Source organism: Natrix helvetica, assembly GCF_964273705.1.
Source record: "Natrix helvetica genome assembly, chromosome: 2".
NCBI classification, from domain to species: Eukaryota; Metazoa; Chordata; class Lepidosauria; order Squamata; family Natricidae; genus Natrix; species Natrix helvetica.
Window position 1 is genome coordinate 290,607,901 of NC_138552.1, and position 27,489 is coordinate 290,635,389.

Here is a 27,489-nt window from a genome sequence, read left to right on the forward strand (position 1 = left end):
GCAAAACTCACTTAACGGTAGTCTCACTTAGCAACAGAAACGTCGGGCTCAATTGTGATCGTAAGTCAAGGACTCCCTGTAATCTGAAAGCCACAGAGTCGATTTTTATTTTTATTTTATTTTAAAAATCGACTGTAATTTTTATTAAGAGTTCATATGGGAGGTCTGAGAATCCTCAGAAAATGTTTTGTAGGGGAGGTACAAAGGTGCTTTTTTCAAGAGGCAACTGGACTTTCTGGTTTTTCGTTGAAAATGTTTCGCTTCTCATCGAAAAAGCTTCTTCAGCTCTGACTGGATGGTGGATAACTTGCAAGGAATATACTGTATTTTTCGGAGTATAAAATGCACCGGAGTACAAGATGCACCAAGATTTTGAAGAGGCAAATAAAAAAAAAAGTTTTTGCACTCTGCAGAACTCCCCAAAACGGCCCATTTTTTGTGAAAACGGGCACGTTTTTTGTCAAAAAAAAGGGCATGCATAGCCTTTAGGAGGCTTATAGAGTGCTCCTGGAGGCTGAGGGGGGCAAAAATGAGCAAAAAACAGCCTGTTTTACACTCATGTTTGCCCTCCCCAGCCCCTAGAACACTCAGGAAGCCTCCTAAAAACTGTGCACAGCCATTTTTGCAAAGAGGGCAGGGTTTCGGGAGGCCAAAAAATGCAGTATTCAGCGTATAAGACGCACCCAGATTTTCTCCCTCTTTTTTGAGGGGAAAAAGGTGAGTCTTATACTCCGAAAAATACGGTAAATCCTCCCATTCCCCACCATCCAGTCAGAGCTGAAGAAGCTTCTTGGATGAGAAGTGAAACGTCTTCAAAGACAAACCAGAAAGTCCAGTTGCCTTTTGAAAAAAGAAAAAAAAACAACTTTTGGGACAACCATGATTTGGGTGACTGAGAATCTCCAGAGGCGTTTTGTAGAGGCTTAAAAATATTCAATTTTATATCCCCAACGCTGTCAATTTGCAATTGAACACACACACACACACACACACACACACACACACCCAAAAAATAAACATAACGCACGCCCTGGTACAATTTTTTTTTGGGGGGGGTAAAAATATCACTTAAATGGATTAAATTGCTCGTTTTGACTCATCGTGCTGGCTGGCTAGGGAAGATCCCAACTAAGATCATTATTTTGTCCATTTCTGCTTTCTTTCTACGTCAGGCAGTTTACCGACAAAGCTACTTCCTGCAAAGGGGTGAGCTAAGGTTGCGAAAGAGCCACCTGACTGGCATCCTTTGCATGAGCGTGGCTTTGTATTAACACTTACCCCAAGGGTTTCGGTTTGTGAGTGTCCAACGAATGCAGTTGGCACCGCTTGTTCTTCTTACTTTTCGGAATTGCGTCAATCATTTCATTTAATTTGGACCTTTTTGGGGGGGAAGGGGGAGAAGAGGGGGGGGGAAACATTTTTTAAAAACCCTGAAAAGTCCGTTCAACGTTATATTTCCCATCCAACATTATTTCGTATGAAGTACAGATGCTTTTTCATAATCTTTTGACTGCACAGGTAGTCCCCAATTTACAACTGCTCATTTAGTGACCGTTGAAAGTGAGAAGATTAGGGGATTAGGGGACTGGAGACTAAAACATATGAAGAACGGTTGCAGGAACTGGGTATGTTTAGCTTAAGAGAAAGAAGAACTAGGGGAGACACGATAGCAGTGTTCCAATATCTCAGGGGTTGCCACAAAGAAGAGGGAATCAAACTATTTTCCAAGGCGCCTGAGGGTAGAACAAGAAGCAATGGGTGGAAACTAATCAAGGAGAGAAGCAACTTAGAACTGAGGAGAAACTTCCTGACAGTGAGAACAATTAATCAGTGGAACAGCTTGCCTCCAGAAGTTGTGAATGCCCCAACACTGGAAGTCTTTAAGAAGATGTTGGATAGCCATTTGTCTGAAACGATATAGGGTTTCCTGCCTATGCAGGGGGTTGGACTAGAAGACCTCCAAGGTCCCTTCCAACTCTGCTATTGTATTGTATTGTATTGTTAAGAAGCAACTTATGATCATTTTTCATACTTACGACCGTTGCACCGTTCCTCTGTGGTCATGTGATCAAAATTCAGACGCTTGGCAACTGATTCGTATTTATGACAGTTGCAGAGTCCTGGGGTCATGTGATTTCCTTTTGTGACCTTCTGACAAGCAAAGTCGAGGGGGAAACCAGATTCACTTAACAAGAGTGTCCCTAACTGAACAACTGTCATGTTTCACTTAACAACTGTGGCGAGAAAGCTCCTGAAATGGGGCAAAACTCACTTAACAACTGGCTTGCTTAGCAACATAAATTTTGGGCTCAACTGTGGTCATAAATCTAGGACTGCCTGCGTTTTGAACAGATTAACAGAGTTCAAAGGGACCTTGTAGGTCATCTAGTCCAACCCTTTGCCCAAGCAGGAGACCTTACGCCATTTCTGAGAGATGGCGGTTCAATCTCTTTTTGAAAGCCTCCAGTGATAAACATTCCCACAACTTCTAAAGGCAACTTCTGTTCCATTGGTTGTTTGTTCCCACTGTCAGAAAATGCCTCCTAAATCATTTGTATGTCGACGTCTATTTTGGGATTGTGGCTAGCGTGAGGTTTAGGTGTGGACTATGTAGTAACCTGTGGGTAAAGGAGTGGCATAATCCACGTAGGAAACCAGAGTTTGCCTAAAAAATCAAGACACGCCAAGGTGCAGCTGGAGGTTAATCGATGGTTATTTCTCTATTCCAGACTCCGGCTGACTCTAGAGTGGCCACAAATGAGGCCCCTCTAGCCACCATGAATCTATGGTTCTTTTTCTACTCTGCATAGAAGGCAGCGTCTTTTTTTCCCCATGTTTTATTTATATTACTTTCCATTTCCATCAAACAGTATGTGATCTGGGTAGAGTTATTTGAACAGTCATAATCCACATATATTCATCACAATATTACATAAACGCTCTCTACATGGGGCTCCCCTTGAGATGCACCCGAAGGCTGCAGCTGGTTCAGAATGCGGCCGCGCGGGCAGTCTCGGGAGTCTCTAGCAACTCCCATGTAACACCTCTCCTGCGCGGGCTACACTGGCTACCTGTGGCTTTTCGGGTGCGCTTCAAGGTGTTGACCATCATTTTTAAGGCGCTCCATGGCACAGGACCTAGTTACTTGCGGGATCGTATCCTGCCCCATACATCCCTCCGGCCGATTCGCTCACACAGAGAGGGACTCCTCCGGGTGCCGTCCACTAGGCTGTGCCAGCGGGCGACGCCTAGGGGAAGGGCCTTCTCTGTGATGGGCCCGACCCTCTGGAATGACCTTCCCCCCCCGATATTAGAATGACTACGGATCTCCGCTCCTTCCGTCAGAAGCTCAAAACCCACCTGTTCCAACTAGCCGGCTTGGCCTAATTCCACCTATCCCACCTCAGTTCTATTTCTAAATTTTTAAGATTGGTTTTAAGGTCTGTTTTTTAATTTTTATAAATTGTACAGGGGTTGTTTAATTTGATTTTTACCTATGTGTATGATTGTTTGTATGTTTTAAATTTATTCCTGTACACCGCCCCGAGTCCCTCCGGGGAGAGGGGGTGGTCTAGAAATTTAATAAATTATTATTATTATTATTATTATTATTAAAACCATCATCTTTAAATTCTCTCCACCTTAGCTTTTACTTTTTTTTATATCTCCTCCTTTCTAACTTCTATTTCTATTGTCTAACCATTGATAAAATACATCCCCCATCGAAAAATATTCAGCTTCTTCTTTATCCTTAAATAGGAAGTGTTAATCTGTCCATTTCTGCGCATTTTAGTATTTTTTTAAATTACATTCTCATCTGACGGAATCTCATCGTTTTTCCATTGTTGTGCAAAAGCAATTCTGGCTACAGTTAGCATGCAGTATGTAAAATCAGATATATAGTCTTTTTATCATATTTTCCTGGTAGGATGCACAACAAAAATGCCTCTGGTTTCAAACCTACATGCTGCTTTATCATTTTTCCAACCAAATATGTATCTTGTCCAATATTCTTTTAGCTCTTGGGCAGCTAAAAAAGCTGAATTGGGCAGCCTCTTAAATTTGATAGAAAAGGGACTATGGCCCTTTTTACAACCTGTGGACCAATTCCCAGAATTCCTGAGCCAGTTTACAACTTGTAAAGGGCCCGTAGTTGCTCACCTGGGTGATAGAATGAATGGTAGGTAGATAGATGGATGGGTGGATGAATAGAATTGAGGGAAGGAGGGATGGATGAATAGACAGGGGGGGATGGATACACTTAGTCCTTGGCTGACGATCATAATTGAGCCCAAAATTTATGTTGCTAAGTGAGAAATTTGTTAAGTGAGCTTTGCCCCATTTTACGACTTGCCACAGTTGTTAAGTGACTCACTGCAGTTGATACGTTAGCAACCCAGTTAAGAGATTCTGGTTGACTTTATTGGTCAGGAAAAGGTCGTAAAATGGGGCAAAACTCACTTAACAGTGATCTCACTTAGCAACAGAAACGCTGGGCTCAATTGGGATCGTAAGTCAAGGACTCCCTATACTCCGAAACCCCTGTAACAACTGTAAAACAACCTAAACAACTGTAGCGATTTACTTAACAACAGTGGCAAGAAAGGTCGTAAGATGAAGCAAAACTCATTTAACAACTGTTTTGCTTCTCAACAAAAATTTTGGGGTTTCACTGTGGTCGTAAATCGAGGACATCTTATATGGAGAGCGCTTTATGAAGGCTTTCCTTTTTTTTAAAAGAAATCTTCCCATGCCACTCCTGAGTGATATGGCAAGACACTGCCTCTTGTTGTGGCCGGCCAGCAGAGCTGGGAGCAGATTTGGACAGTGAGGAGGTTGGGGAGGAAGATGGGCCAGTCCTGGAGTCTGGGGAAGGCTCTGAGGAGGGATCTGTGTCAGAGGCAGAGAGGGGGCCAGGGCTGTCTGACAGTTATCAGCTGCCTTCAGAGTCAGACATCAGTGAGGCAGACAAGGCTGGAGCCTGTTCCCCGTGTGCGCATGCGCAGAGTTGCCAGACGAAGAGAACAGCTAAAGAACAGGGGTCGACTTGGGAGTAAAGCCACAGGTGGATGATGAATGGCCCCTCCCAGAAGAAATAAAAGAGGAGCGAAAGGGGAGTGGAGTTTGCAGACAATTAGTTCGCTTAATTGGTTTGTGACTCTCCTTGCCAAGTTTTGCAGATATCGGCCTGGCAGCTCTCCTAGCCAGATAAGGTCTGTGACTGTAAATCCTCCCTCGAAAGACTTTGATGGATGTGAATGAGAGGAATACACAGTCCCTTAATAAAAAGGGTTTCTTTTTGTCAGGACAAGGAGTTCCCTGCCTGCTCTTGGGAAGCCTTGGTCAGCACAGCCTTCAGTGAACTTACCCATGCACGTAGAAAAGTGTGTAAAGCTTCTTTGCATCCCTCATACAGCTCGGAGTGACAGAGAGGACTCCCTTGGATCCGACCGTGAGGGGCTCGAGAGCGGGATTGCCGGACTCAACCAGCTGAGAAAAGAGGCGCTCCACGCTACGGCGGCAGCCGACGCAAGGGACAAGCTGAGAAAGGGCGCTCAGGACTTCGCGTGACGTCACCATCATAGCGATACTCAAATCTTGCTGCTTCAGCATGCTATGCCTCTGCAAGGGGTGGGGGGGGGTGGGGAAGCAAGGGAATTCTTTAACATAACGGTTCAAGGCAACAGCGACCATCATAGATTGGAAAGTATCATTTGGTTGATGTTTTTTAAATATATTTTTGATTAATTTTTTTAAAATTTATGCATTTACCACATTTTTCAGAGTATAAGACACATCTTTTTCCCTCAAAAAAGAGGCTGAAAATCTGGGAGCGTCTTATACCCCTTCACCAAAATGTCCGTGTATAGCCTTTAGGAGGCTTCCGGAGTGCCCCTGGGGGCTGGGGAGGGCAAAAATGAGTGAAAAGCGGGCCATTTTTTGGTCAATTTTGCTCCCACCACCCCCGGGTAGCACTCTATAAGCCTCCTAAAGGCTATGCGTGCCCTTTTTTTTTTTGACAAAAAATGGCCCGTTTTCACAAAAAACGGGCTGTTTTTTGCTCGTTTTTTGGAAACTCATCCCATCTCCCAGGAGCACTCTATAAGCCTCCTAAAGGCTATTCGTGGCTGTGCAAATTTTGCAAACAAGTTCTGTTAACGCAAGGCAGTACCATACCTGAATGAACTGCTTCAACTGGCCTCCACTGTGCTGATGCCCATCGAGGTTCAGCATGTTATCAGGAAATTCCATCACCATCTGCATGAGAAGAACAACATGGACAGTTGAGTTCTGGGGTCAGGTGGAAGCAGACACTGGAGATCACGGGTGCCATTTGTACGGCTTCTCCCACCGCAAGTCTTTTGCCCCAGTGATAAACCACACGGACATTAGCGTCTATGGAGATTGTCAGTCATCCAGTTCACGGTTGTCCCAAAGGTGCTTTTTTTCCAAGAGGCAACTGGACGATCTTTGCTTTTCCTTGAAGACGTTTCGCTTCTCATTCAAGAAGCTTCTTCAGCTCTGACCAGATAGGGTGGAATGGAAGGATTTTACATTCTTTCTGTCTGTCAACCTCCAAGTGGACTCAAGGACTCTCCAAAAGGATGCAAATGACCAAGGAGTATAAACCCTTCCATTCCTCACCATCCAGTCAGAGCTGAAGAAGCTTCTTGGATGAGAAGCGAAACGTCTTCAAAGAAAAACCAAGAAAGTCCAGTTGCCTCTTGAAAAAAAGCACCTTTGGGACAACCATGACCTGAATGACTGGGAATCTCTACAGACTTTTAGCTATACAATTAGAGATGAACAATCTTTGGTGTGGGAGTAGGAATGGATTTCCAGAGGAAAAAATTGCAGGAACCATTTGCACCACTCAGGTGACCCTGAGGACACAGTCAAACCTCCAAGTGGCCTCAATGACTCTCTAAAAAGGATGCAAATGACCAGCTGTCTGCAAAGAGTATAAATCCTTCCGTTCCCCACCATCCAGTCAGAGCTGAAGAAGCTTCTTGGATGAGAAGCGAAACGTCTTCAAAGAAAAACCAAGAAAGTCCAGTTGCCTCTTGAAAAAAAAATGGCTTTGGGACAACCGTGACCTGGATATGACTGAGAATCTCCATAGACATCTATTGAGCAAACATCGTCCTTCTTTAGACACAAAGCCAGTTAAGCATCTTTGGGCTATGTCAAAATTGAACAGCCATCTCTCAACAAGGGGGACGGATGGACAGGGGGACTGGACGGACAACATCACCATCTATCTCCAGTCTACAACACAGTCCTTTCAAGAGTTCCAAGAAGGCTCCACACACCCATTTGCACCACTCAGGTGACCCTGAAGATACAGATAAACCTCCAAGTAGCCTCAATGACTCTCTAAAAAGGATGCAAATGACCAGCTGTCTGCAAGGAGTATAAATCCTTCCATTTCCCACCATCCAATCAGAGCTGAAGAAGCTTCAGGTGGCCTCAATGACTCTCTAAAGGGATGCAAATGACCAGCTGTCTGCAAGGAATATAAATCCTTCCTTTCCCACCATCCAGTCAGAGCTGAAGAAGCTTCAAGTGGCCTCAATGACTCTCTAAAAAGGATGCAAATGACCAGCTGTCTGCAAGGAATATAAATCCTTCCTTTCCCCACCATCCAGTCAGAGCTGAAGAAGCTTCAAGTGGCCTCAATGACTCTCTAAAAAGGATGCAAATGACCAGCTGTCTGCAAGGAATATAAATCCTTCCTTTCCCCACCATCCAGTCAGAGCTGAAGAAGCTTCAAGTGGCCTCAATGACTCTCTAAAAAGGATGCAAATGACCAGCTGTCTGCAAGGAATATAAATCCTTCCATTCCCCGCCATCCAGTCAGAGCTGAAGAAGCTCCTTGGAGAAGCAAAACGTCTTCAAAGAAAATCCAGAAAGTCCAGTTGACTTTGGAAGAAAAACACCTTTGGGACAACCATGACCTGGATATGACTCAGAATCTCCACAGACCTCAAGCCAACTATGCTAGTTGAGGAATTTTGTGAGTTTTGAAGTTCACAAGTCATAAACCTGTCAAGGTTGTTCTCCCCTTATGTGGGTGGTCACGAAGAGACGATACCCATTTGATGGTACATCACCTACCCATATATATATAGATGATCAGAAGTTGTATCTGGATGTGACATCCAGACCTGTTCAGGTATCCCTCGACTTACGACCACAGTTGAGCCCAAAATGTCTCTCACTCAGCGGGATATTTGTTGAGTTTTGACCCATTTTACGAACTTTCTTGCCACGGTTGTTAAGCGAATCACTGCAGTTGTTGAGTTATTAACACTGGTTTTGTTACGGGGATCTGGTTTCCCCATTGACCTTGCTTGTCAAGAAGGTCATAAAAAAAATGGATCACACAGCCCCGGGACGCTGCAACCAGGGATGGAATTCAGCCGGTTCGCACCGGTCCGGGTGAAACTGAGGTTAATTTTGCATCCAGTTCGCCGAACCGGTTGTTGTAAGGACTGGCTGGCCCTGCCCATTGCGGAGTCTCACGACCCGTTAATAATGCCAGCTAAGTGCAGGGCCCATGCAGAGGCTCTGGGAGGGCCAAAAATAGGCCTACCGGAAGTACCAGGAGTCTGAAAACGGGCCTGTTTCCGGCCTCCGGAGCCTGGGGAGGACGAAAACACCTCCCCTCCGTGGTGCGGGATGCCGTGTAGGCCACGCCCACCCTAGCCACGCTCACCAAGCAACGGGGCAGAGAAATCCGTTGCTAACATTTTGGAATCCCACCCATGGCTGCAAGCAACATAAATACATGCCTTTGAATTTGGGTCACATGACCCTGGGGATGCTGCAGCGGTTGTAAGTGTGAAAAACGGTCATAAGTCACTTTTTCCCCCAGTAATGTAAGTTCGAACGGCCACTAAACAAACTGGTTTGTAATTCAAGGGCTACCTGTAGGCTGTGCTGACCTTGCTTGCATCTCAACTTTGTAGAGTTGAGTGGTAAAAGGAGCAACAGGTGGCTAAGCCTTATGACTTTATGGAGCGCGCACAATCTCAAGGTCCCCGTGGCTTCTTAAAGGGACCACGACGGCACGCATCCTGGCAGCACTCTTTCAAATCACTCTGCTCCTTTAAGGACTGTTGTGATGCCCCGTCTCTTGTCACACCACAGCCTCTTTGCTGTTGAACGTGAACAGAAATGCTCGCACTGCCACAAATCCATCAAAACTCCAACGCAACCCCAGAAAGTTTATGGAGTTACAGGGCATCGCTGAATAACCCTTCAAAGTTATGGTGGACACCTCCCTTCCCAAGTGTTACTTGACAATCAGATATTGAAGTTACAATGTTCAAGTACACACAACCCGGTCACGTCAATGGTGAAATTCAATTTTTTTTACTACCGGTTCTGTGGACGTGGCTTGGTGGGCATGGCAGGGGAAGGATACTGCAAAAATCTCAATTTCCTCCCCATCAGCTGGGACTCGGGAGGCAGAGAATAGATGGGGCGGGGCCAGCCAGAAGTGGTATTTGCCAATTCTCCGAACTACTCAAAACTTCCGTCACCAGTTCTCCAAAGACACAGAAAAAGATAAAAGAAAAAGATAAAACAATGGCACATTGTTGTTTGAAATGTTTTATCCAGTTGAGTTTTATAATTTTTAAAATGATTTTATACAGGCAGTACAAAACTTAGGGACATGGCGGCTCAGTGGCTAAGACGTTGAGCTTGTCAATTGGAAAAGTCGGCAGTTTGGCAGTTCGAATCCCTAGCGCCGCGTAACAGAGGGAGCTCCCGTGACTTGACCCGGCTTCTGACAACCTAGCAGTTCGAAAGCACGTAAAAAGTGCAAGTAGAAAAATAGGAACCACCTTTGGTGGGAAGGGAACAGCGTTCCGTGCGTCTTTGGTGTTGAGTCATGCCGGCCACAGGACCATGGAGACGTCTTCAGACAGTGCTGGCTCTTTGGCTTTGAAACAGAGATGAGCACCGCCCCCTAGAGTCGGGAACAACTAGCACATAGGTGCGAGGGGAACCTTTATCTTTACCTATAAAACTTAGAGCCACTGGTGTCACAACCATTCCACGTTATAATGGGACTGAAAAAAAACGTGACTTATGACCGTTTCTCACCCTTATGGCTGTCGCACCATCCCCATGGTTGTGTGATGGCACTTCCGGTGCTTGGCAACTGGCAATGTACTTACCATACAGGTAGTCCTCGACTTACAACAAGTCACTTAGTGACTCTTGGAAGTTGCAGCATACCCCTGGACGCTTGGCAACAGATGCAATGCAATGCAATGCAATGCAATGCAATGCAATGCAATGCAATGCAATACAATACAATACAATTATTATTATCAAATTGTATTTAATAATTATTAATGACGGTGGCAATGTCATGAAGGTCATTCGTTCAAGCTTTTGCCACTGTCTAACAAATCAATCTGGAAGCTGGGTTCACTTAACCACCGGGTGCTACCAACTTAACCATTTCAGTGATTCACTTAACCGTGGCCAGGAAGGTCGTAAAACGGGGCAGAGCTCACAGAACCAACGTTTCACGCAGCAACGTAAATGGTTGGTCTCAGCTGTGATCATAACTGGAGGACTACCTGCATTTAAAATGTTTGCAGCCACATTTGTCACTTGCCACCCCTCTTTAGGGAGCTGTCCGACAAGCAAAGTCAATGGGGGATGGCCAGACTCGCTTAATGACGGGACAGTTCACTATTTGCTTAACAATCACGGCAAAAAGAAAAAAAAAAGGACATAAAATGACTCACCTAACAAATGCCGTAAATATATATATAATATATTTACGCAGTTTTGGGGCAGTTTTCCTAATCCCGGAGAGGTGTTCGTAGGGCCACAGTATGCTTGCAAAGAGAGGACTCCCTTGCTTGTGACGTAAGACGGAGGAATGTTGGATTAGGTCAAAGGTCTTTGCTTTGTGCTAGAGAAGAAGCCGGCAAGGTCCTTCCTCAAAGACCTTTGATCTTCTCAAAGGACAATTTGAGAAATCCAGGGATTTGGCACTGGGGGCAAGGGTCAGTTGGGAGCAGGCACCTGACCAGCGTTCTTCTTACCCCTTAAACATTTATTTCAAACATGTATATAGCTGTCCATCTTTCAACCATATCTGGGGCAGCTCTCAATCCAAAATTAAGACGGACAGGTAGCTCTCGACTTACGACCATATATATATGCATTTGTGCTGATAAATAAATAAAGGGAGACTAGTATAGATCTATTTCAAGCTATTTAGCTCTCATCAGCTAGCCATATCCTTACTGGGAATCGAACCTGGGCTGTAATACATATTAAGCAGATGTGTTAGCCACTAAGCCACAGGCTCTCCTCCTTTATCAGCTAAGCCAGGGAAATAGGTGTGTATTGTGTCACAACCCCTGGTATGCACAAATGCAACACAAATGTAACAAAGGCAACATAAAAGATGGTTTTCTGCCTGGATGGTCTCCTGGAGCTCCCTCCCATATTTGGGCATACCAGGGGTTGTGACACAATACATATACATACATACATACATACATACATACATACATACATACATACATACATACATTTACCGACAAACAAAAGCAGTATGCTCCTTCCCATATTTGGGTAGACCAGGTTGCCACGATAAAAAAAAAACACCTATTGATTTGACTGGTATAGGGTCTCCTGCTGGAGCAGGGGATTGGACTAGAAGACCTCCAAGGTCCCCTCCAGTTCTGTTAAAATGCGTGGCTGTGCAAATTTTGCAAACAAGCAAACTAATGATTTTAACAATGTAAAAAGGCGATATAATTTGATTAATGTGATAGAGATAATCAAAAATGTTATTGTGAATTGGATTAAAATGGAAAAATGGGTAAGAACTGAAGCACTAAAGGGGAGATGTATAATATGAGGATTATATAAACTCTGGGGCCCAATTATGGTCGTTAGTCGAGAGCTACCTGTCCGTCTTAATTTTGGATTGAGAGCTGCCCCAGATATGGTTGAAAGATGGACAGCTATATACATGTTTGAAATAAATGTTTAAGGGGTAAGAAGAACGCTGGTCAGGTGCCTGCTCCCAACTGACCCTTGCCCCCAGTGCCAAATCCCTGGATTTCTCAAATTGTTCTTTGAGAAGATCAAAGGTCTTTGAGGAAGGACCTTGCCGGTTTCTTCTCTAGCACAAAGCAAAGACCTTTGACCTAATCCAACATTCCTCCGTCTTACGTCACAAGCAAGGGTGCCCTCTCTTTGCAAGCATACTGTGGCCCTATGAACACCTCTCCGGGTTTAGGAAAACTGCCCAAAAGCTGCCTTCTAACAATGCAGGACATCTTAAAGCTTATCTATCATCTATCTATCTATCTATCATCTATCTATCTATCTATCTATCTATCTATCTATCTATCTATCTATCTATCATCATCCATCATCTATCTATCTATCATCTATCTATCTATCTATCTATCTATCTATCTATCTATCTATCTATCTATCTATCTATCTATCTATCTATCATCTATCATCCATCATCTATCTATCTATCTATCTATCTATCTATCTATCTATCTATCTATCTATCATCTATCTATCTATCTATCTATCTATCTATCAATCATCCATCATCTATCTATCTATCTATCATCTATCTATCTATCTATCTATCTATCTATCTATCTATCTATCTATCTATCATCCATCATCTATCTATCTATCATCTATCTATCTATCTATCTATCTATCTATCTATCTATCTATCTATCTATCTATCTATCTATCATCATCTATCTATCTTAGCTGTGTGTGTGTGTGTGTGTTTATTTCAGCATAACTCTGGAATGCCTCGAGCTACCAGACTTGGTACACAGATGACTCACTCTCTGGAAAAAAACACTGTGGGGGGTAAGACACCCCTAACATCCTTCAGGGTGTGTGTTCTGTTAAGATACAACCTGTTCTGCCTTCAAATGGCTTCTACTGTACTGCTGTAAAATGGCTTCTACTGTACAGCACAGTAAAGTTGCCATGGTAACGGCTTCACAGTACTCCACAAGGGGGCTCCCTCTGGTAAGGGGGAAAATCCAACATTAGAAATTATGTTGGGTCCGAACATTTTCCCCATATAAATAAATACCCAGGCAACGCCAGCCTATCGGCTAGTAATAAATAAATAATGAAACCCGATAAATTTTTATTGATCAAATAAAAATTGGTGTCTTCGAACAGCTGGGGAAAATGCTGACATGTGGGGGGGAAATAGCCACATTGAAATTTAATGCTTAAGACTGGAATTTTCATCTAAAATTGCTTGTACAGCGAGTCAGATCATATAAGCATTTACATTTTTTATTGTGGTACTTAATAGAACTAATTCCCACAACACTATTAAATTATTTACTAAGACTCATCAGTCCCTTCTTTCGAGCAATCAGTAAAAGAACCGTTGTAAGTCAAGGAAAGCTGCATGCCGCTTCAAGAGCCTGAAGAATATTATAATTATAATTAAAACAGGTTGGTATGTTTGGATTCATTAAGGCCACCCAGGAACATTAGCTGCTTTCTATGGTTGTAAGCAGAGTTACGCAGCTGGCCCTTTCAGTGATTCGGACAGTCTTACGATTGGGAAAAACTTCCCTTGAGGTCATCTAGCCCAACCCCATGTACAGTGCAGGGAACCAAATTAGAGGAACCCCGACAGGCATCCTCGAACACTCCCAGTGAAGGAGAGCCTACCACCTTGCCAAGTCATTTGTTCCATTTTCAAACTGCATTCCTGTACCTTTTTAGAACTAATCCCAGGTCTTCTCTAGAGATAATTATCAGAAGGTATATTTAAATATAATCTATCTACAGATCTAACAGTGACCTTCCTAGACACAAAACCTTCTTTCAATGCTCCACCTTTCTGAAGCATCTTCATGATAGTCCCGTCTCCAGAGACGAGATGCTTAGCGCCCTGGTTGTGTGGAATGAGAGGCAGTGAGCTACCTTGCACAGCCAGGTATCCATCCACAACTATAAAGCACTTTCAGAGAGACTGCTGGGGTTAAGGCTATTTCTCCAAGCCAGATAGAGCTTGTGGGCAATCTGGCGTAAGGACGCAGGCATCACCAAAACCCCGGCTTTTTCCATTAAACGGCCAAAATCTCGTACAATCCTGGCAACTCTCAGCCACGAGATCTCATCCAGGACACTGAAATGCAGGAAGGTTCGAGCCATTTTTATGTGGGTTTTTTAGGTTGGGAATGTAATAAGAGAGTGTGATAAGACTGTTGTGGCCCGCGCACTTAACTACCGTGTTTCTAACTTAACAACTGCACCGATTTGCTTAACAACTGTGGCAAGAAAGGTCGCCAACTGGGGCAAAACTCACTTAGCAAATGTCTCACTTAGCAAGAGAATTTTGGGAATTTCTGTTGTGGCGGTAAGTCGAGGACTACCTGGAAAGGGGTTTGTAGACTCACGGGATGATGCCACAGATTAAAAGCTTCTGTGTTGTTGTTCAAGTTGGCTGTGTTGTGGCCCGTCAGTGGCCAGCAGAGCTGGCAGCAGATTCGGACAGTGAGGAGGTTGGGGAGGAAGATGGGCCAGTCCTGGAGTCTGGGGAAGGCTCGGACGAGGGCTCTGCGTCGGAGGCAGAGATGGGGCCAGGGCCGTCTGATAAGTTATCAGCTGCCTTCGGAGTCAGACATCAGTGAGACAGACGAACAGCTGAAGCTGGAACAAGGGTCAACTCGGGAGTAAGGCCACAGGTGGACGATGATTGGCCCCTCCCAGAGGAAATAAAAGAGGAGCGAAAGGGGAATGGAGTTTGCAGGAGACAATTAGCTTAATTGGTTCGTGACTCTCCGAGGCTCCTTGCCAGGTTTTGCAGATATCAGCCTGGCAGCTCTCCAAGCCAGATAAGGTCTGTGACTGAAAATCCTCCCTCGAAAGACTTTGTTGGCTGTGTTGAAGATTTGTTTGTGACTCTCAAGAGACTCCTTGCCAAGTATTTTCTTGTACAAGCGTTGCATTTACAAGATATCGGCCTGGCAGCTCTCCAAGCCAGATAAGGTCTGTGACTGTAAATCCTCCCTTGAACGACTTTGTTGGCTGTGTTGAAGATTTGTTCGTGAAGAGAGACTCCTTGCCAAGTTTTGCAGATACTGGCCTGGCAGTTCTCCAAGCCAGATAAGGTCTGTGACTGTAAATCCTCCCTTGAACGACTTTGTTGGCTGTGTTGAAGATTTGTTCGTGAAGAGAGACTCCTTGCCAAGTATTTTCTTGTACAAGCGTTGCATTTACAAGATATCGGCCTGGCAGCTCTCCAAGCCTTGATAAGGTCTGTGGTTGTAAATTCACCCTGGAAAGACAGTTTGCTGGGACTTTGCTGGATGTGAAGGAGAGGAATTCACATGAGCTTAATAAAAAAGGGTTGTTTTGTCGGGACAAGGAAGCTGCTTCGTGATTTGGTGAAGCCTAGGTCAGAACAAAGACCTTCCTGATATGGAAGTCCCTGGTGCTCCTTGGACTTTGATTTTGATTTTATTGAATTTATTGAATTTATATTGAATTTATTTGGTGGTGTGCAGGCAAGACATTTCATTCACCCAACTCGATCCTCTTCATCTCTAAGTACAGACAGTCCTTGAGTTGCCACCATATAGGAATTTGCCCATTACCATCATGTAAATCACACTACTCATGTCAGGTGACCGATGCAATTTCACATTTTTTCGGCAGTCATTAAGGGAAACAAGAAGGGAAAAGAAAAAATAGCCAAGGGCTGAAGCCCAAAATTATTTCACCTGTCTGAAAAGTGTCAGTATTTGTGGGGGGCAATGGGGAGAATTGCCAACAGTGAATGGTGAAAGCAGCCTTACAGCGTTGCCACGAAAGAGCCTTTGTATGTGCATTGTAACATTGCATGGATATATGAATTAGAATAGAATACAGCTGGAAGGGACTTTGAAGGTCTTCTAGTCCAGCCCCCTGCTCAAGCGGGAGAACCTGTACCATCTCAGACAAGTGGCTGCCCAGTCTCTTCTTAAAAACATCCAGCGATGAAGTGCCCACGATTTCTGGTGGCAAGCTGTTCCACTGGTTAATTGTCCACATTGTTAGGAAGTTTCTCCTTAATTCCCGGTTGCTTCTCTCCTTGATTAATTTCCACCGGCTCCTCCTTGTCCTGCCCTCAGGTGTTTTGGAAAATAATTTGCCCCTCTCTTCTTTGGGGCAGCCCCTCAAATACAGGAATACATGCCAACCCTGATGTCTCTTTCCTCAATCAATGGTAAATTACAACTGAGTGTTTACGAAAGGGAGCATGTGCCTTTACCTCCAGTAGCAATTAGATACCACAGTCGTGAACGGTTGTAAGTCAAGGATTACTAGCACAGTCCACATTTTCTCATTGTGATTGGCAAGTTTTAGCTGCATAAACAATGGTGCTTTTTAAATAAATTGTGTCTCAGAACAAGTATGGTAAATGGCTTACTTTATTGCATGGCACATTATTGTAGAATGACTTTTGTTGGGTACGGTGCCACTGCAGACAACTCATTGCCGAGGTGATGATCTTGGAAACGAGAACTGTATTTTCTACATTATTTGCCTGTCATGTTAGAATTAGAATAGAATAGAGCTGGAAGGGACCTTGGAGGTCTTCTAGTCCAGCCCCCTGCTCAAGCAGGAGAACCTGTACCATCTCAGGTAAGTGACTGTCCAGTCTCTTCTTTAAAAACCTCCAGTGATGAAAGCACCTACAATTTCTGGTGGCAAGCTGTTCCACTGGTTAATTGTCCTCAATGTTAGGAAGTGTCTCCTTAATTCCAAGTTGCTTCTCTCTTTGATTACCAATGTTTCTTGTCCTGCCTCAGTTGTTTTGGAGCAGCGGTCATCAAATGGTGGTCTGTGGGGAAATTTTGGTGGTCCGCAGAAAAATTATTTGCATTTTTTACATTGCACTAAATCAGGGGTCCTCAAACTATGGCCCCTTGGCCATATACGTGCAATGATCGCTTGTGTTGCTGCGGAGAGTTTTCCACTTCTGGATCTTTTTGTGTGGGTCGGAGGGGGGCAGAAATTCCGACTTGGGGGGGGGTCTGCTTCAGCCTCCTGGTGCAGGGCTTTAATACAATACAATACAATAGTAGAGTTGGAAGGGACCTTGGAGGTCTTCTAGTCCAACCCCCTGCCTAGGCAGGAAACCCTATACCGTTTCAGACAGATGGCTATCCAGCATCTTCTTAAAGACTTCCAGTGTTGGGGCATTCACAACTTCTGGAGGCAACTTCTGTTCCACTGATTAATTGTTCTAATTGTCAGGAAATTTCTCCTCAGTTCTAAGTTGCTTCTCTCCTTGATTAGTTTCCACCCAATGCTTCTTGTTCTACCCTCAGGTGCCTTGGAGATTAGTTTGACTCCCTCTTCTTTGTGGCAACCCCTGAGATATTGGAACACTGCTATCAGTCCGCAGGATTTAAAACACTGCTTTGGGCGAAGTGCTGGTGGTAGAGGGAAGTGCTGCTGGTAGAGCCGGAGGGCCTCATTCCAGTGGGACTGCATCATGGCCTGGAACTGGCTGACCATCTCAGCCTGCCGAGCCTCCCGGCGCCGGTACCTGGCCTTGCACTTCCGCAGGTCTTCCCTCTGCTTGGAAAGCCTATGCTCCTAGTCCTCAGTGAGGTGCTTCTGCTGAGCCTCCTTCTCGGTCAGATCCAATTTGAACTGAACTGTTTTGCCAACTCTTTCTCATGGCGGCTGCTTAGCTCCAACAACGGCTTCCTGTTGGGGCCCTAAGGAGCCCGGGCGAGCAGGCGAGGAGTGGCTGGGAGGGGAGGGGCGAGTAGAGGGTGGCGAGGTGCCCCTTGACGTGAGTGACATCAAGTTGGCCATGCCCACCCTGTCACGTGACCACCTAGCCACGCCCACCCAGCCAGTCATTAGGCAGATCATATTAGTGGTCCGCAGGATTTAAAATTATGAATTTAGTGGTCCCTGAGGTCTGAAAGGTTGGGGACCCCCGGGATAGAGAATAATTTGACCCCCTCTTCTTTGTGGCAGCCCCTCAAACATTGGAATCCTGTTATCATGTCAACCCTGATGCTTATTTCCCCAATCAATGGTAAATTACAACTGAGCAGGTGCAAAAGGGACTGGCTTAAAGATGTGATGTCCGCTTCTTCATGGCTTTTCTTTCTAGTGACAATTAGATACAGCAGCCATGAATGGTTGGCTATGGGTATAGTTTTGCTGAAAACCAGACATGGTTGTCGTACAGGTGGCCGTGTGGACAAATGCTCGAAGTGAGGTCACACAACCACAGGGTGGTACGACCATCAAAACTTCCAATCTAACAATGTGTTAAAATAGATGGTGAATTTAAAATACTAAGGATTGGGGACTTTGATGGATTGAATATGGTTAACAGCTGGTGTTATCAGTAATCCTACATATCTGGAATATTGAAGCTATGGTGGAATAATGAGCGATTTTTAAAATATTGAATGATAACATTTAATGAAGGATTACAAACACAGGGTGCAAAGAAATGTTATTTATGTTTAAATGAATTAATAGGAAGATGTAAAAAGAATATAAAGGAGACTAGTAGTGTTGAACTTGGAAGATTAGAACTCCACATACTACTACTACTACTACTACTACTACTACTACTACTACTACTATTATTATGTTGATCAATTGTATCACAGCGGCCAGTTGTTTCGCCGGATTTGGCACTGATTACTAGTCGGGCCCCACCCAGGGGCCTAGGATGTCGTAACGTATTTTCGTAATATACGTGCAGATCCAAGCAGTGCAGCTTTTTGCATTTGACTGATGGTGATTTTGTCAAGTTTTAATTGTTTTAAACGTAATTCCAGTGCTTTTGGAATAGCACCCAGTGTGCCGATTACCACTGGAATTACCACTGCTGGTTTGTGCCATAATCGTTGAATTTCAATTTTTAGGTCCTGGTATTTCGCGATTTTTTCATGTTCCTTCTCTTCGACCCTGCTATCACCTGGTATTGCGATGTCTATGATTGTAACCTTATTTTTCTCAACCAGTGTGATGTCTGGTGTGTTATGCGCTAGTATTTAGTCTGTTTGTATACGAAAATCCCACAGGATCTTGACCATCTGATTTTCGATGACTTTTTCAGACTTATGTTCCCACCAGTTTGTTGTTGTTTTAATATTATAATTTTTGCACAAATTCCAGTGGATCATTTGTGCTACTGAATTGTGCCGCAATTTATAAACAGTCTGCGGGATTTTTTTACAGCAGCTGAGTATATGGTCAACAGTTTCATCAACTTCTTTGCAGAGTCTGCATTTGGCATCATCAGAGGATTTTTCGATTTTGGCCTTAATGGCATTTGTGCGGATAGCTTGTTCTTGCGCAGCCAGGATTAGTGACTCTGTTTCTTTCTTCAATGTACCTATTGTTAACCATAACCAAGTTTTTTCACTATCCACTTTATCTTTTATTTTTTCCAGAAATTGACCATGCAATGCTTTGTTCTGCCAACTCTCCATTCTTGATTTTATCACATCTTTTCTGTATTCTTGTTTCGTCTGTTGGGCCTTCAGTAGTTTTTTGTTCTTTACTTCGATTAATAGATGTTCTTGACTTTCTTTTAAATAATCAGCCAGTGCATGTTTTTCTTCTTCAACTATTTGCTTCACTTGTAAAGATCCTCTGCCACCTGATTTTCGGGGCAGGTATAGTCTATCAGTGTCACCGCGTGGATGTAAACTGTAGTGCATTATTATTATTATTATATAATTATTATATAATAATAATAATAATAATGTTTAAAAAGATTTGACCCAGTCAATGCACTGTCTATAAAACATGTATGTTTATATTGGAGAAATAAAAATATTTTTTTAAAAATACTTCCTATCCCAGTCGTAAGTCCCCTTTTTTTCAAGTAGGTCATAACTCTGAACAGTAGGTTATAAGTCAAAGACTACCTGTAACATCAGGGATGTGGCGGCTCAATGGCTAAGATGCTGAGCTTGTCAATCAGAAAGGTAGGTAGTTTGGCAGTTCGAATCCCTAGCACCGCGAAACCGAGTGAGCTCCCGTTATTTGTCCCAGCCTCTGCCAATCTAGCAGTTCGAAAGCACGTAAAAATGCAAGTAGAAAAATAGGAACCACCTTTGGTGGGAAGGGAACAGCGTTCCGTGCGCCTTCAGCGTTGAGTCATGCCGGCCACATGACCAAGGAGACGTCTTCGGACAGAGCTGGCTCTTCGGCTTTGAAACGGAGATGAGCACCGCCCCCTAGAGTCGGAAACGACTAGCACATACGTGCGAGGGGAACCTTTACCTTTACTTACCTGTAACATCATCAAGAGCACCAATGATGTTACCTAGTTAGGATTATGAAACACGTGCTAGAAAGCTACCAAGCCCAGAGAGTACCAAGCCCCCACATTTCAACCCTAAAATATAAATATTTTCTCTTCTATGGGAGATCCAGGTATTTTCTAACACGCCACTAACATGCAGTCTAAGAATTTTTCCCTTTGATGTGTTCCCCGTTCGAAAGCTCTCTTTTGCGAAATGGCACCTGAGGCGTTAAGTCAATTGCCACCCTCATCATAAAACTGCACTCCCCAGAGACACACCCACCGCTGCCGCCTTAGGAAGCACCACTGCGATGATTAAAATAAAAGCACTTTCAGTTGCGCGGTGAGTTCACGGAGCGATTCAGGCGAGATCAAAGGCCCCTTTCAAGTGGTCTGCATAAAAATAATAATAGGGAACTATTGTTTTCCCGGGCTTAAAGTGGAGAAACTCATTTCATTCCTATTCATAACAAGGCTGGGAAATTATAATCTGAAGCACCCAAAAGGCACCAGGTTTCCACTTATCGAGTAATATTGAATATTGATTCAATAATATTTAGAATAGCAGAGTTGGAAGGGACCTTGGAGGTCTTCTAGTCCAACCCCCTGCTTAGGCAGGAAACCCTACACCACTTCAGACAAATGGTTATCTGACATCTTCTTAAAAACGTCCAGTGTTGGAGCATTCACAACTTCTGGAGGCAAGTAGTTCCACTGGTTAATTAGAACTGTTAGTTCTAAGTTGCTTCTCTCTCCTTGATTAGTTTCCACCCATTGCTTCTTGTCCTGCCCTCAGGTGCTTTGGAGAATAGCTTGACTCCCTCTTCTTTGGGGCAGCCCCTGAGATATCGGAAGACTGCTATCATGTCACAACCTATTGAACAACCACAGTTCAACAGAGTAGCTAAATTGGTCTTTGGCGATACAGGAAGTCCTCGACTTACAACCATTTGTTTAGCGACCGTTCTAAGTTACAAAGGCACTGGGGGGAAAAAACATACAATCTTTTTTTTCGCATGTACGACGGTTGCAGCATTCCCCATGCTTGGCACCTGGCTTATAGAGGTAGTCCTCGACATAATGACCACAATTGAGGCCAAAATTTCTGTGGTTAAGTGAGATATTTGGTAAGTGAATTCTCTCCCCCCCTCCCCCGTTTTACGACCTTTCTTCAGATGTGCGGAGAATCACTGGAGTTCGTTAAGTTTGAAAGACGGTTGTTAAGTGAATCTGGCTTCTCCATTGACTTTGCTTGTCAAAAGTTTGCAAAACGGGATCGCATGTCCATGGGACACCGCAACCGTCATATATGCGAGTCGGTTCCGAAGCATCTGAATTTTGATGACACGATCGTGGAGATATCCTAACCATCATAAGTCACTTTTTCCAGTGCTGTTGTAACTTCATACAGTCACTAAGCAAACCGTTATAAGTCGAGGACCTGTATTTATGACGGTTACACTGCCCAGAGGTCATGTGATCGCCATTGTAACCTTCCCAGCCGGCTTCCAACAAGCCAAGTCAATGGAGGAAGACTGTTTTGCTTAATGACCGAGTGATTCGCTTAACAACTGCGATGGTTCGCTTCACATCTGTGGCAAGAAAGGTGGTAAAATGGGGCAAAACTCACTTAGCAATGGAAACCTTGGGAAACAATGGGAGGAGTTCAAAGAAATACCTGTATTGGGTATTTAATTTTTCCAAGCAAGTCAGGAACTGTGGACAGGTAGTCCTTCACTTACAACAGTTCATTTAGTGACCGTTCAAAGTTACAACGGCACCGACAAAACTGACCTATGACCATTTTCCACACTTACAATGGTTGCAGCATCCCCACGGTCATGTGATCAAAATTCAGACGCTTGGCAACTGACTCATATTTATGACGGTGGCAACTGACTCATATTTATGACGGTGGCAGTGTCCCAGAGTCACGCGATCAGCATTCGCGACCTTCTGACAAGCAAAGCCAGTGGGGGAGCCTTAACAACCGTGGGACTAGCTTAACAATTTCCGTGATTCCCTTAACAACGGCGGCAGGAAAGCTGGCAAAATGGGGCACAACTCGCTTCACCACTGTCTCGCTCAGCGGCAGAAATCTGGGGCTCTCTCGTGGTCTTAAGTGAAGGACCACCTGCACACATGGTGTGGGAGGCACCCAACCATCTGGACCGACGATCCAGAAATGTCTCTCATTGCGAAACTGACGTCAGAGGGAGAATCGTCCGTTCTAAAGTCCAAACTCTTTGCCAGGCTTTCCCCAAGCTGTTGATCTCCAAGCCAACAGGTCCATTATTCCCGTCACTCAATGTAGCAGATGGAATTCGCACTCCCGAGCGCCGTTGTCCTTGACTTCCAACCATTTATTGAGTGACGGTTCCAAGATGAACCATGACACTTAAAAAAGAAAGGGACTAACAAACCAGTCCTTGCCCATAGAACAGGGGTGTCAAACTCCGTTACACCGAGGGCTGCGTCAGGGTGGTGCTTAACCTTGGGGGCTGGGTGGGCGTGGCCAGGGTGGGCATGGCCAGCTCGACGTCGTTCCTGTCGGGGGCACCTGGGGTGGCCCGAGCACTCTGCCAGTGAAAATGGGCTTCCGATCTGCTGTTTCCGCTGGCAGAGGGACTGCGGGCCAGATCCAGGGGTGAAATCAACTTACCTTTGCTAGCGGTTATCAACTGTGAGCTCGCGCGCGCATGCTTCACTTGCACACACCACCTCCGCGCATGCGCAGAGCGTCAAAAACGGGACGCGATCATGTCCGGGTGGGTGGGCGGAGCCTCCCGCCGCCACCAGTTCGCCCAAACCAGATAGAACCGGCTGAATTGCACCACTGGCCAGATCTAAGCACCCCGCGGGCCAGATGAGGCCCGCGCACCTTGAGTTGACACCGGACATACAAGAACTATGGTCCAAGCATCCCTAGGCTCACAGGACCAAAACTCAAACGCTTACCAACCAGCGTGTATTTACGACGGTTGCAGCATCCCAGGGTCATGTGACAAAGTCCACGGAAGCAGGATTCGCTCAATGACCTCATGGTTCACTTAACGACTGTACTGATTCCCTTGTCGACCGTGGTTAAAAAAAAAAAGGCATTGAAATCCGGCGCGAGTCACTTAACTGCCTTGCTTAGGAAATGGAAATTCTGATCCTAATTGCAGTCGTAAGCCAAGGACGAATGACCGGAACATACAGAACAATAGGAAAACGGGGGGCTTCTCATTCTACCCATTAAATCACCCGATTTAGACAGATGATACCAGGCCCTCCTTCTGCCAGCCTGATCCAATGGCCTTATCTCCAAGTAGAGGTTGGAGAAGCTACCCCAAAATAACAAGCAAGCAATTTAAGATGGAGTTGGAAGCTATTTGTCTGAAACGGTATAGGATTTCCTGCCTAGGCAGGGGGTTGGACTAGAAGACCTCCAAGGTCCCTTCCAACTCTACTATTGTATTGTATTGTATTGTATTGTATTGAAGCCGTGGATCAGGGCCTGGGTAAGAGAGTTAAAAAGAATGCAGGCCTGAAGCGGGGGGAGGGAGGGAGGAAAAGGGAGGGTGGGGGGAGGGGAGGAAGGAGAAGGGAGGAGGAAGGGAAGGAAGGAAAGAAGGGGAATGGGGAAGGGAGGGAAGAAAGAAGGAGGAAAGAAGGAAAAGGCAGGGGGAGGGTGGGAGTAGGGAGGGAAGAAAGGAGAGGGAGGAGGAAAGGAAGGAAGAGAAAGGAAGCGGGAGGGAGGAAGGAAAAGAAAGGGGGAGGGAGAGAAGGAAAAGAAATGGGAGGATGGGAGGATGGGAGGAAGGAAGAAAGGAGAAGGAGGGCGGGACAAAGGAAGGAAGAGAAAGAAAGAGGGGAGGGAAGAAAGGAAAAGGAGGGAGGGAGGAAGAGAAAGAAAGAGGGGAGGGAGGGAAGAAAGGAAAAGAAGGGAGGGAGGAAGGAAGGAGGGAAGGAAGGAAGGAAGGAAGGTGAATAGATTGGAAGAGTATTAAATGAGTGGAGAAAGTTAAAAAAAAATCCACAAGTAAAATTCTGAAATATTTTGGGGGATATCACCTTCAAAGTTAGGAAGAAATTCCCCCACTTGGTTCCCCTGGGAATTGGGATCTTTCCTGCCTTGCAAATCTCTACCTTGCAAAAACAAACAAAAAACAAAAAAATCCACACCGAACTGCAAGCAAATAACATAAGCACGCCCATCGTGCCACCCCCTAATCCCCCTTCCTTCCTTCCTTCCTCCTTTCCTTGTTTAAAAGAAAAATAAAATAAAATGCACATCCTCAAAACGAAGCGTGCAAAACCCGGACAGGTGTGCAAAAAAAGCCACCAAAGTTCACCCTCCAGAATCTGGGAAACGGGGTGGGTGGGTGGGTAGAGACCCCCCCATCAGAGAGTTATCCCACCGCCGCCCCCCGCGCCCCCATCCCACCCCACCCCACAAAGCCGCCCAAGGCCTCCAAAGGGCCGATAGACACTCCGGTTCCAAAATGGCTTCGGCTCTTCAGGTTTAGGCCTCCCGAGCAAGGGCATGTGTGTTGCCCGTGTGTCTGGGTCTCTGTGTGTGTGTGTGTGTGTGTGTGTGTGCACGCGTGTGTCTCTCCCAGACGCGGGTTAAGGGCAGAAGCACACATGACGACGGACGTTGGAGGCAACCCAAGTGTACCAATTCCTGCAAAGGGAGGGCTGCGAGGCGGGGCCTTCCCAGAGCATTGCAAGGAATGGAGGAGGACGGGGGGGGGGGGGAACGGCTTGCCTAGGGGAATTGCAAAACACCCATTTGTGTGGCGTTGTGTTGCAACCCCCTCCATTGCAAGTGGAGCCGAAAGTGGCCCCGCGACTCGCTTACCGTCAGGGTGTCATCGATGTAAAGGGGGATCTGCAGCCTCTCGAAGAGGAATTCCTCCTCGCTGTCTCTGCAAACTGCCACCAGCCGCGCCATCTCTGTTGCCGTTGCTCTGCCTCTTCCTTCCAAAGCCTGAAAAGCAGCCAAACCCCAGGGCAAGTAAATAAAGGCTTCACTTCCTCAGCCACACTTTCACCAGCAGAGGGGAAAGTCAACTCCCGTTACCTGGGAGGAAGATTCGACACAAGAGGGAAGTGGGAGGAGAATAGAAGAGGCGCTGGAAGGGACCTTGGAGGTCTTCTAGTCCAACCCCCTGCTCAAGCAGGAGAACCTTATAGCATTTCGGACGACCGACTGTCCAGTCTCTTCTTAAAAACCTCCAGGGATGAAGCACCTACAACATCTGTAGGCAATCTGTTCCTCTGGTTAATTCTCCACAGTTAGGGATACACCTGGCCTTATTGCCCCTTGAGTGTTTACCTGTGGATTTTTATTTTTATTTATTTTATTCATTTTTATTATTTTATTCATTTTTATTATTTTATTATATTATTTTATATTATTTTATTATTTTATTTTATATTATTTTATTATTTATTTTATTATATTATTTTATTATATTATTTTATTATTTTTATTTTTATTTTATTATTTTTTATTTTTATTTATTTTATTTTCATTTTATTTTTATTTTTTTATTTTTATTTATTTTATTTATTTTATTTTATTTTATTTTTATTATTTTATTTTATTTTATTATTTTATTTTATTTTATTTATTATTTTATTATTTTATTTATTATTTTATTTTATTTTATATTTTATTTTATTTATTTTATTTTATTATTTTATTTTTATTTTTTTGAGCCAGAAGCCAAGTTGCTTTCAGGGCTTACTGCCCTGGTTTGAGAAGATATGAAAGCAACGGTTGCAGGAATTCGTTATGGCCAGTCTAGAGAAAAGAAGGACTGGGGACTGACGTGAGCGCAGTCTTCCAGTATTTGAGGAGCCGCCACAAAGAGGAGGGGGTCAAGCTATTCTCAAACAGCTTCAAAGAAAAACCAGAAAGCTTTTTAAAGAGCAACTTTGGGACGATCATGGCCTGGGTGACATATTTCCATAGACATATGAAGGGCGGTTGGAGGTTTTGGGCTGGGCTAGTCCAGAGGAAAAAAAGACTAAGGGGGACATGAAAGCAGTAATCCAGTATTTGAGAGGAGGGGGTCAATTTATTTTCCAAAGCACCTGAGGGCAAGACAAGGAATAATGGAGGGAAACTAATGAAGGAGAGAAGCAATCTGGATTTAAGGAGAAACTTCCTAACAGTGAGGACAATTAATCAGTGGAACTGCTTGCCTCCAGAAGTTGTGGATGCTTTTTCATCACTGGAGGTTTTTAAGAAGAGATTGGATAAGCATTTGTCTGAAGTGGTGTAGGGTCTCCTGCTTGAGCAGGGGGTTAGACTAGAAGACCTCCAAGGTCCCCTCCAGCTCTATTCTGATTGATAGTCCTTCTTTTCATTAAAGAAACCTGGGGGAATGGAAGAGAAAGGGACATTGGGTATAGCTAGTCTAGAGAAATGAAGGACGAGGGGTTTGTTTTAAACACAAATAATACAAACAGTACATATACAACTGAATACAAAAAAAAAAGACAAAAGAAAAAGAAAAAAACACATATTAGAGTGCACCTCTCACCCCCTGGAGACCTTTTCCCCTCTCCCCCTTATATTTCTTTGATATACAATATATTCCAATTGTGCCCTTATTATACCCTCCAAAACATATATTCTTGATTTATTCCCTTTGCCAGAGAAATGAAGGACTGGGGGGAGGGGGACATGATGGCTGTTTTCCAGTATTTGAGGGGCTGCCACCAAGAGGAGGGAGTCAAGCTATTCTCCAAAGCACCCGAAGGCAAGAGAAGAAGCAATGGGAGGAAACTAATCAGGGAAAGAAGCAAACCTAGAACTGAGGAGAAACTTCCTGACAGAACAATGAATCAGTGGAACAGAAGTTGCCTCCAGAAGTTGTGAATGCCCCAACACTGGAAGTCTTTAAGAAGATGTTGGATAGCCATTTGTCTGAAACGGTATAGGGTTTCCTGCCTAGGCAGGGGGTTGGACTAGAAGACCTCCAAGGTCCCTTCCATCTGTGATTCTGACCTGTGATTCTGTCTCAAGAATGAGAAACACAGAACCATCTTATGGCTCCTGGAGTTGTGAGGTGTCTGAACACATGCACCTTAAAGCTGTTCTAAGGAGGAAGGAGTGGAGTCCAGAAAATGTAGGTCACAACGACCGGCTGGAA

At 44.6% G+C, this 27,489-nt stretch overlaps 1 protein-coding gene across 8 annotated transcripts in view; it reads right to left on the minus strand.

The window, feature by feature from the left end:
* Positions 1-27,489, minus strand: part of GGNBP2 (gametogenetin binding protein 2) — a 77,005-nt gene that overhangs the window by 39,988 nt on the left and 9,528 nt on the right. For 4 of the 8 annotated variants that reach the window (XM_081945414.1, XM_081945412.1, XM_081945413.1 and 1 more), the window contains exons 2-5: positions 25,185-25,313; positions 6,178-6,258; positions 5,369-5,622; positions 1,279-1,377 (exon numbers count right to left, since the gene is read on the minus strand). In XM_081945414.1, coding sequence (XP_081801540.1) covers positions 1,279-1,377; positions 5,369-5,622; positions 6,178-6,258; positions 25,185-25,277 — 527 coding nt within the window. In that variant the 5' untranslated portion in view covers positions 25,278-25,313. The other 4 variants (XM_081945419.1, XM_081945417.1, XM_081945418.1 and 1 more) reach the window with 2 other exon arrangements.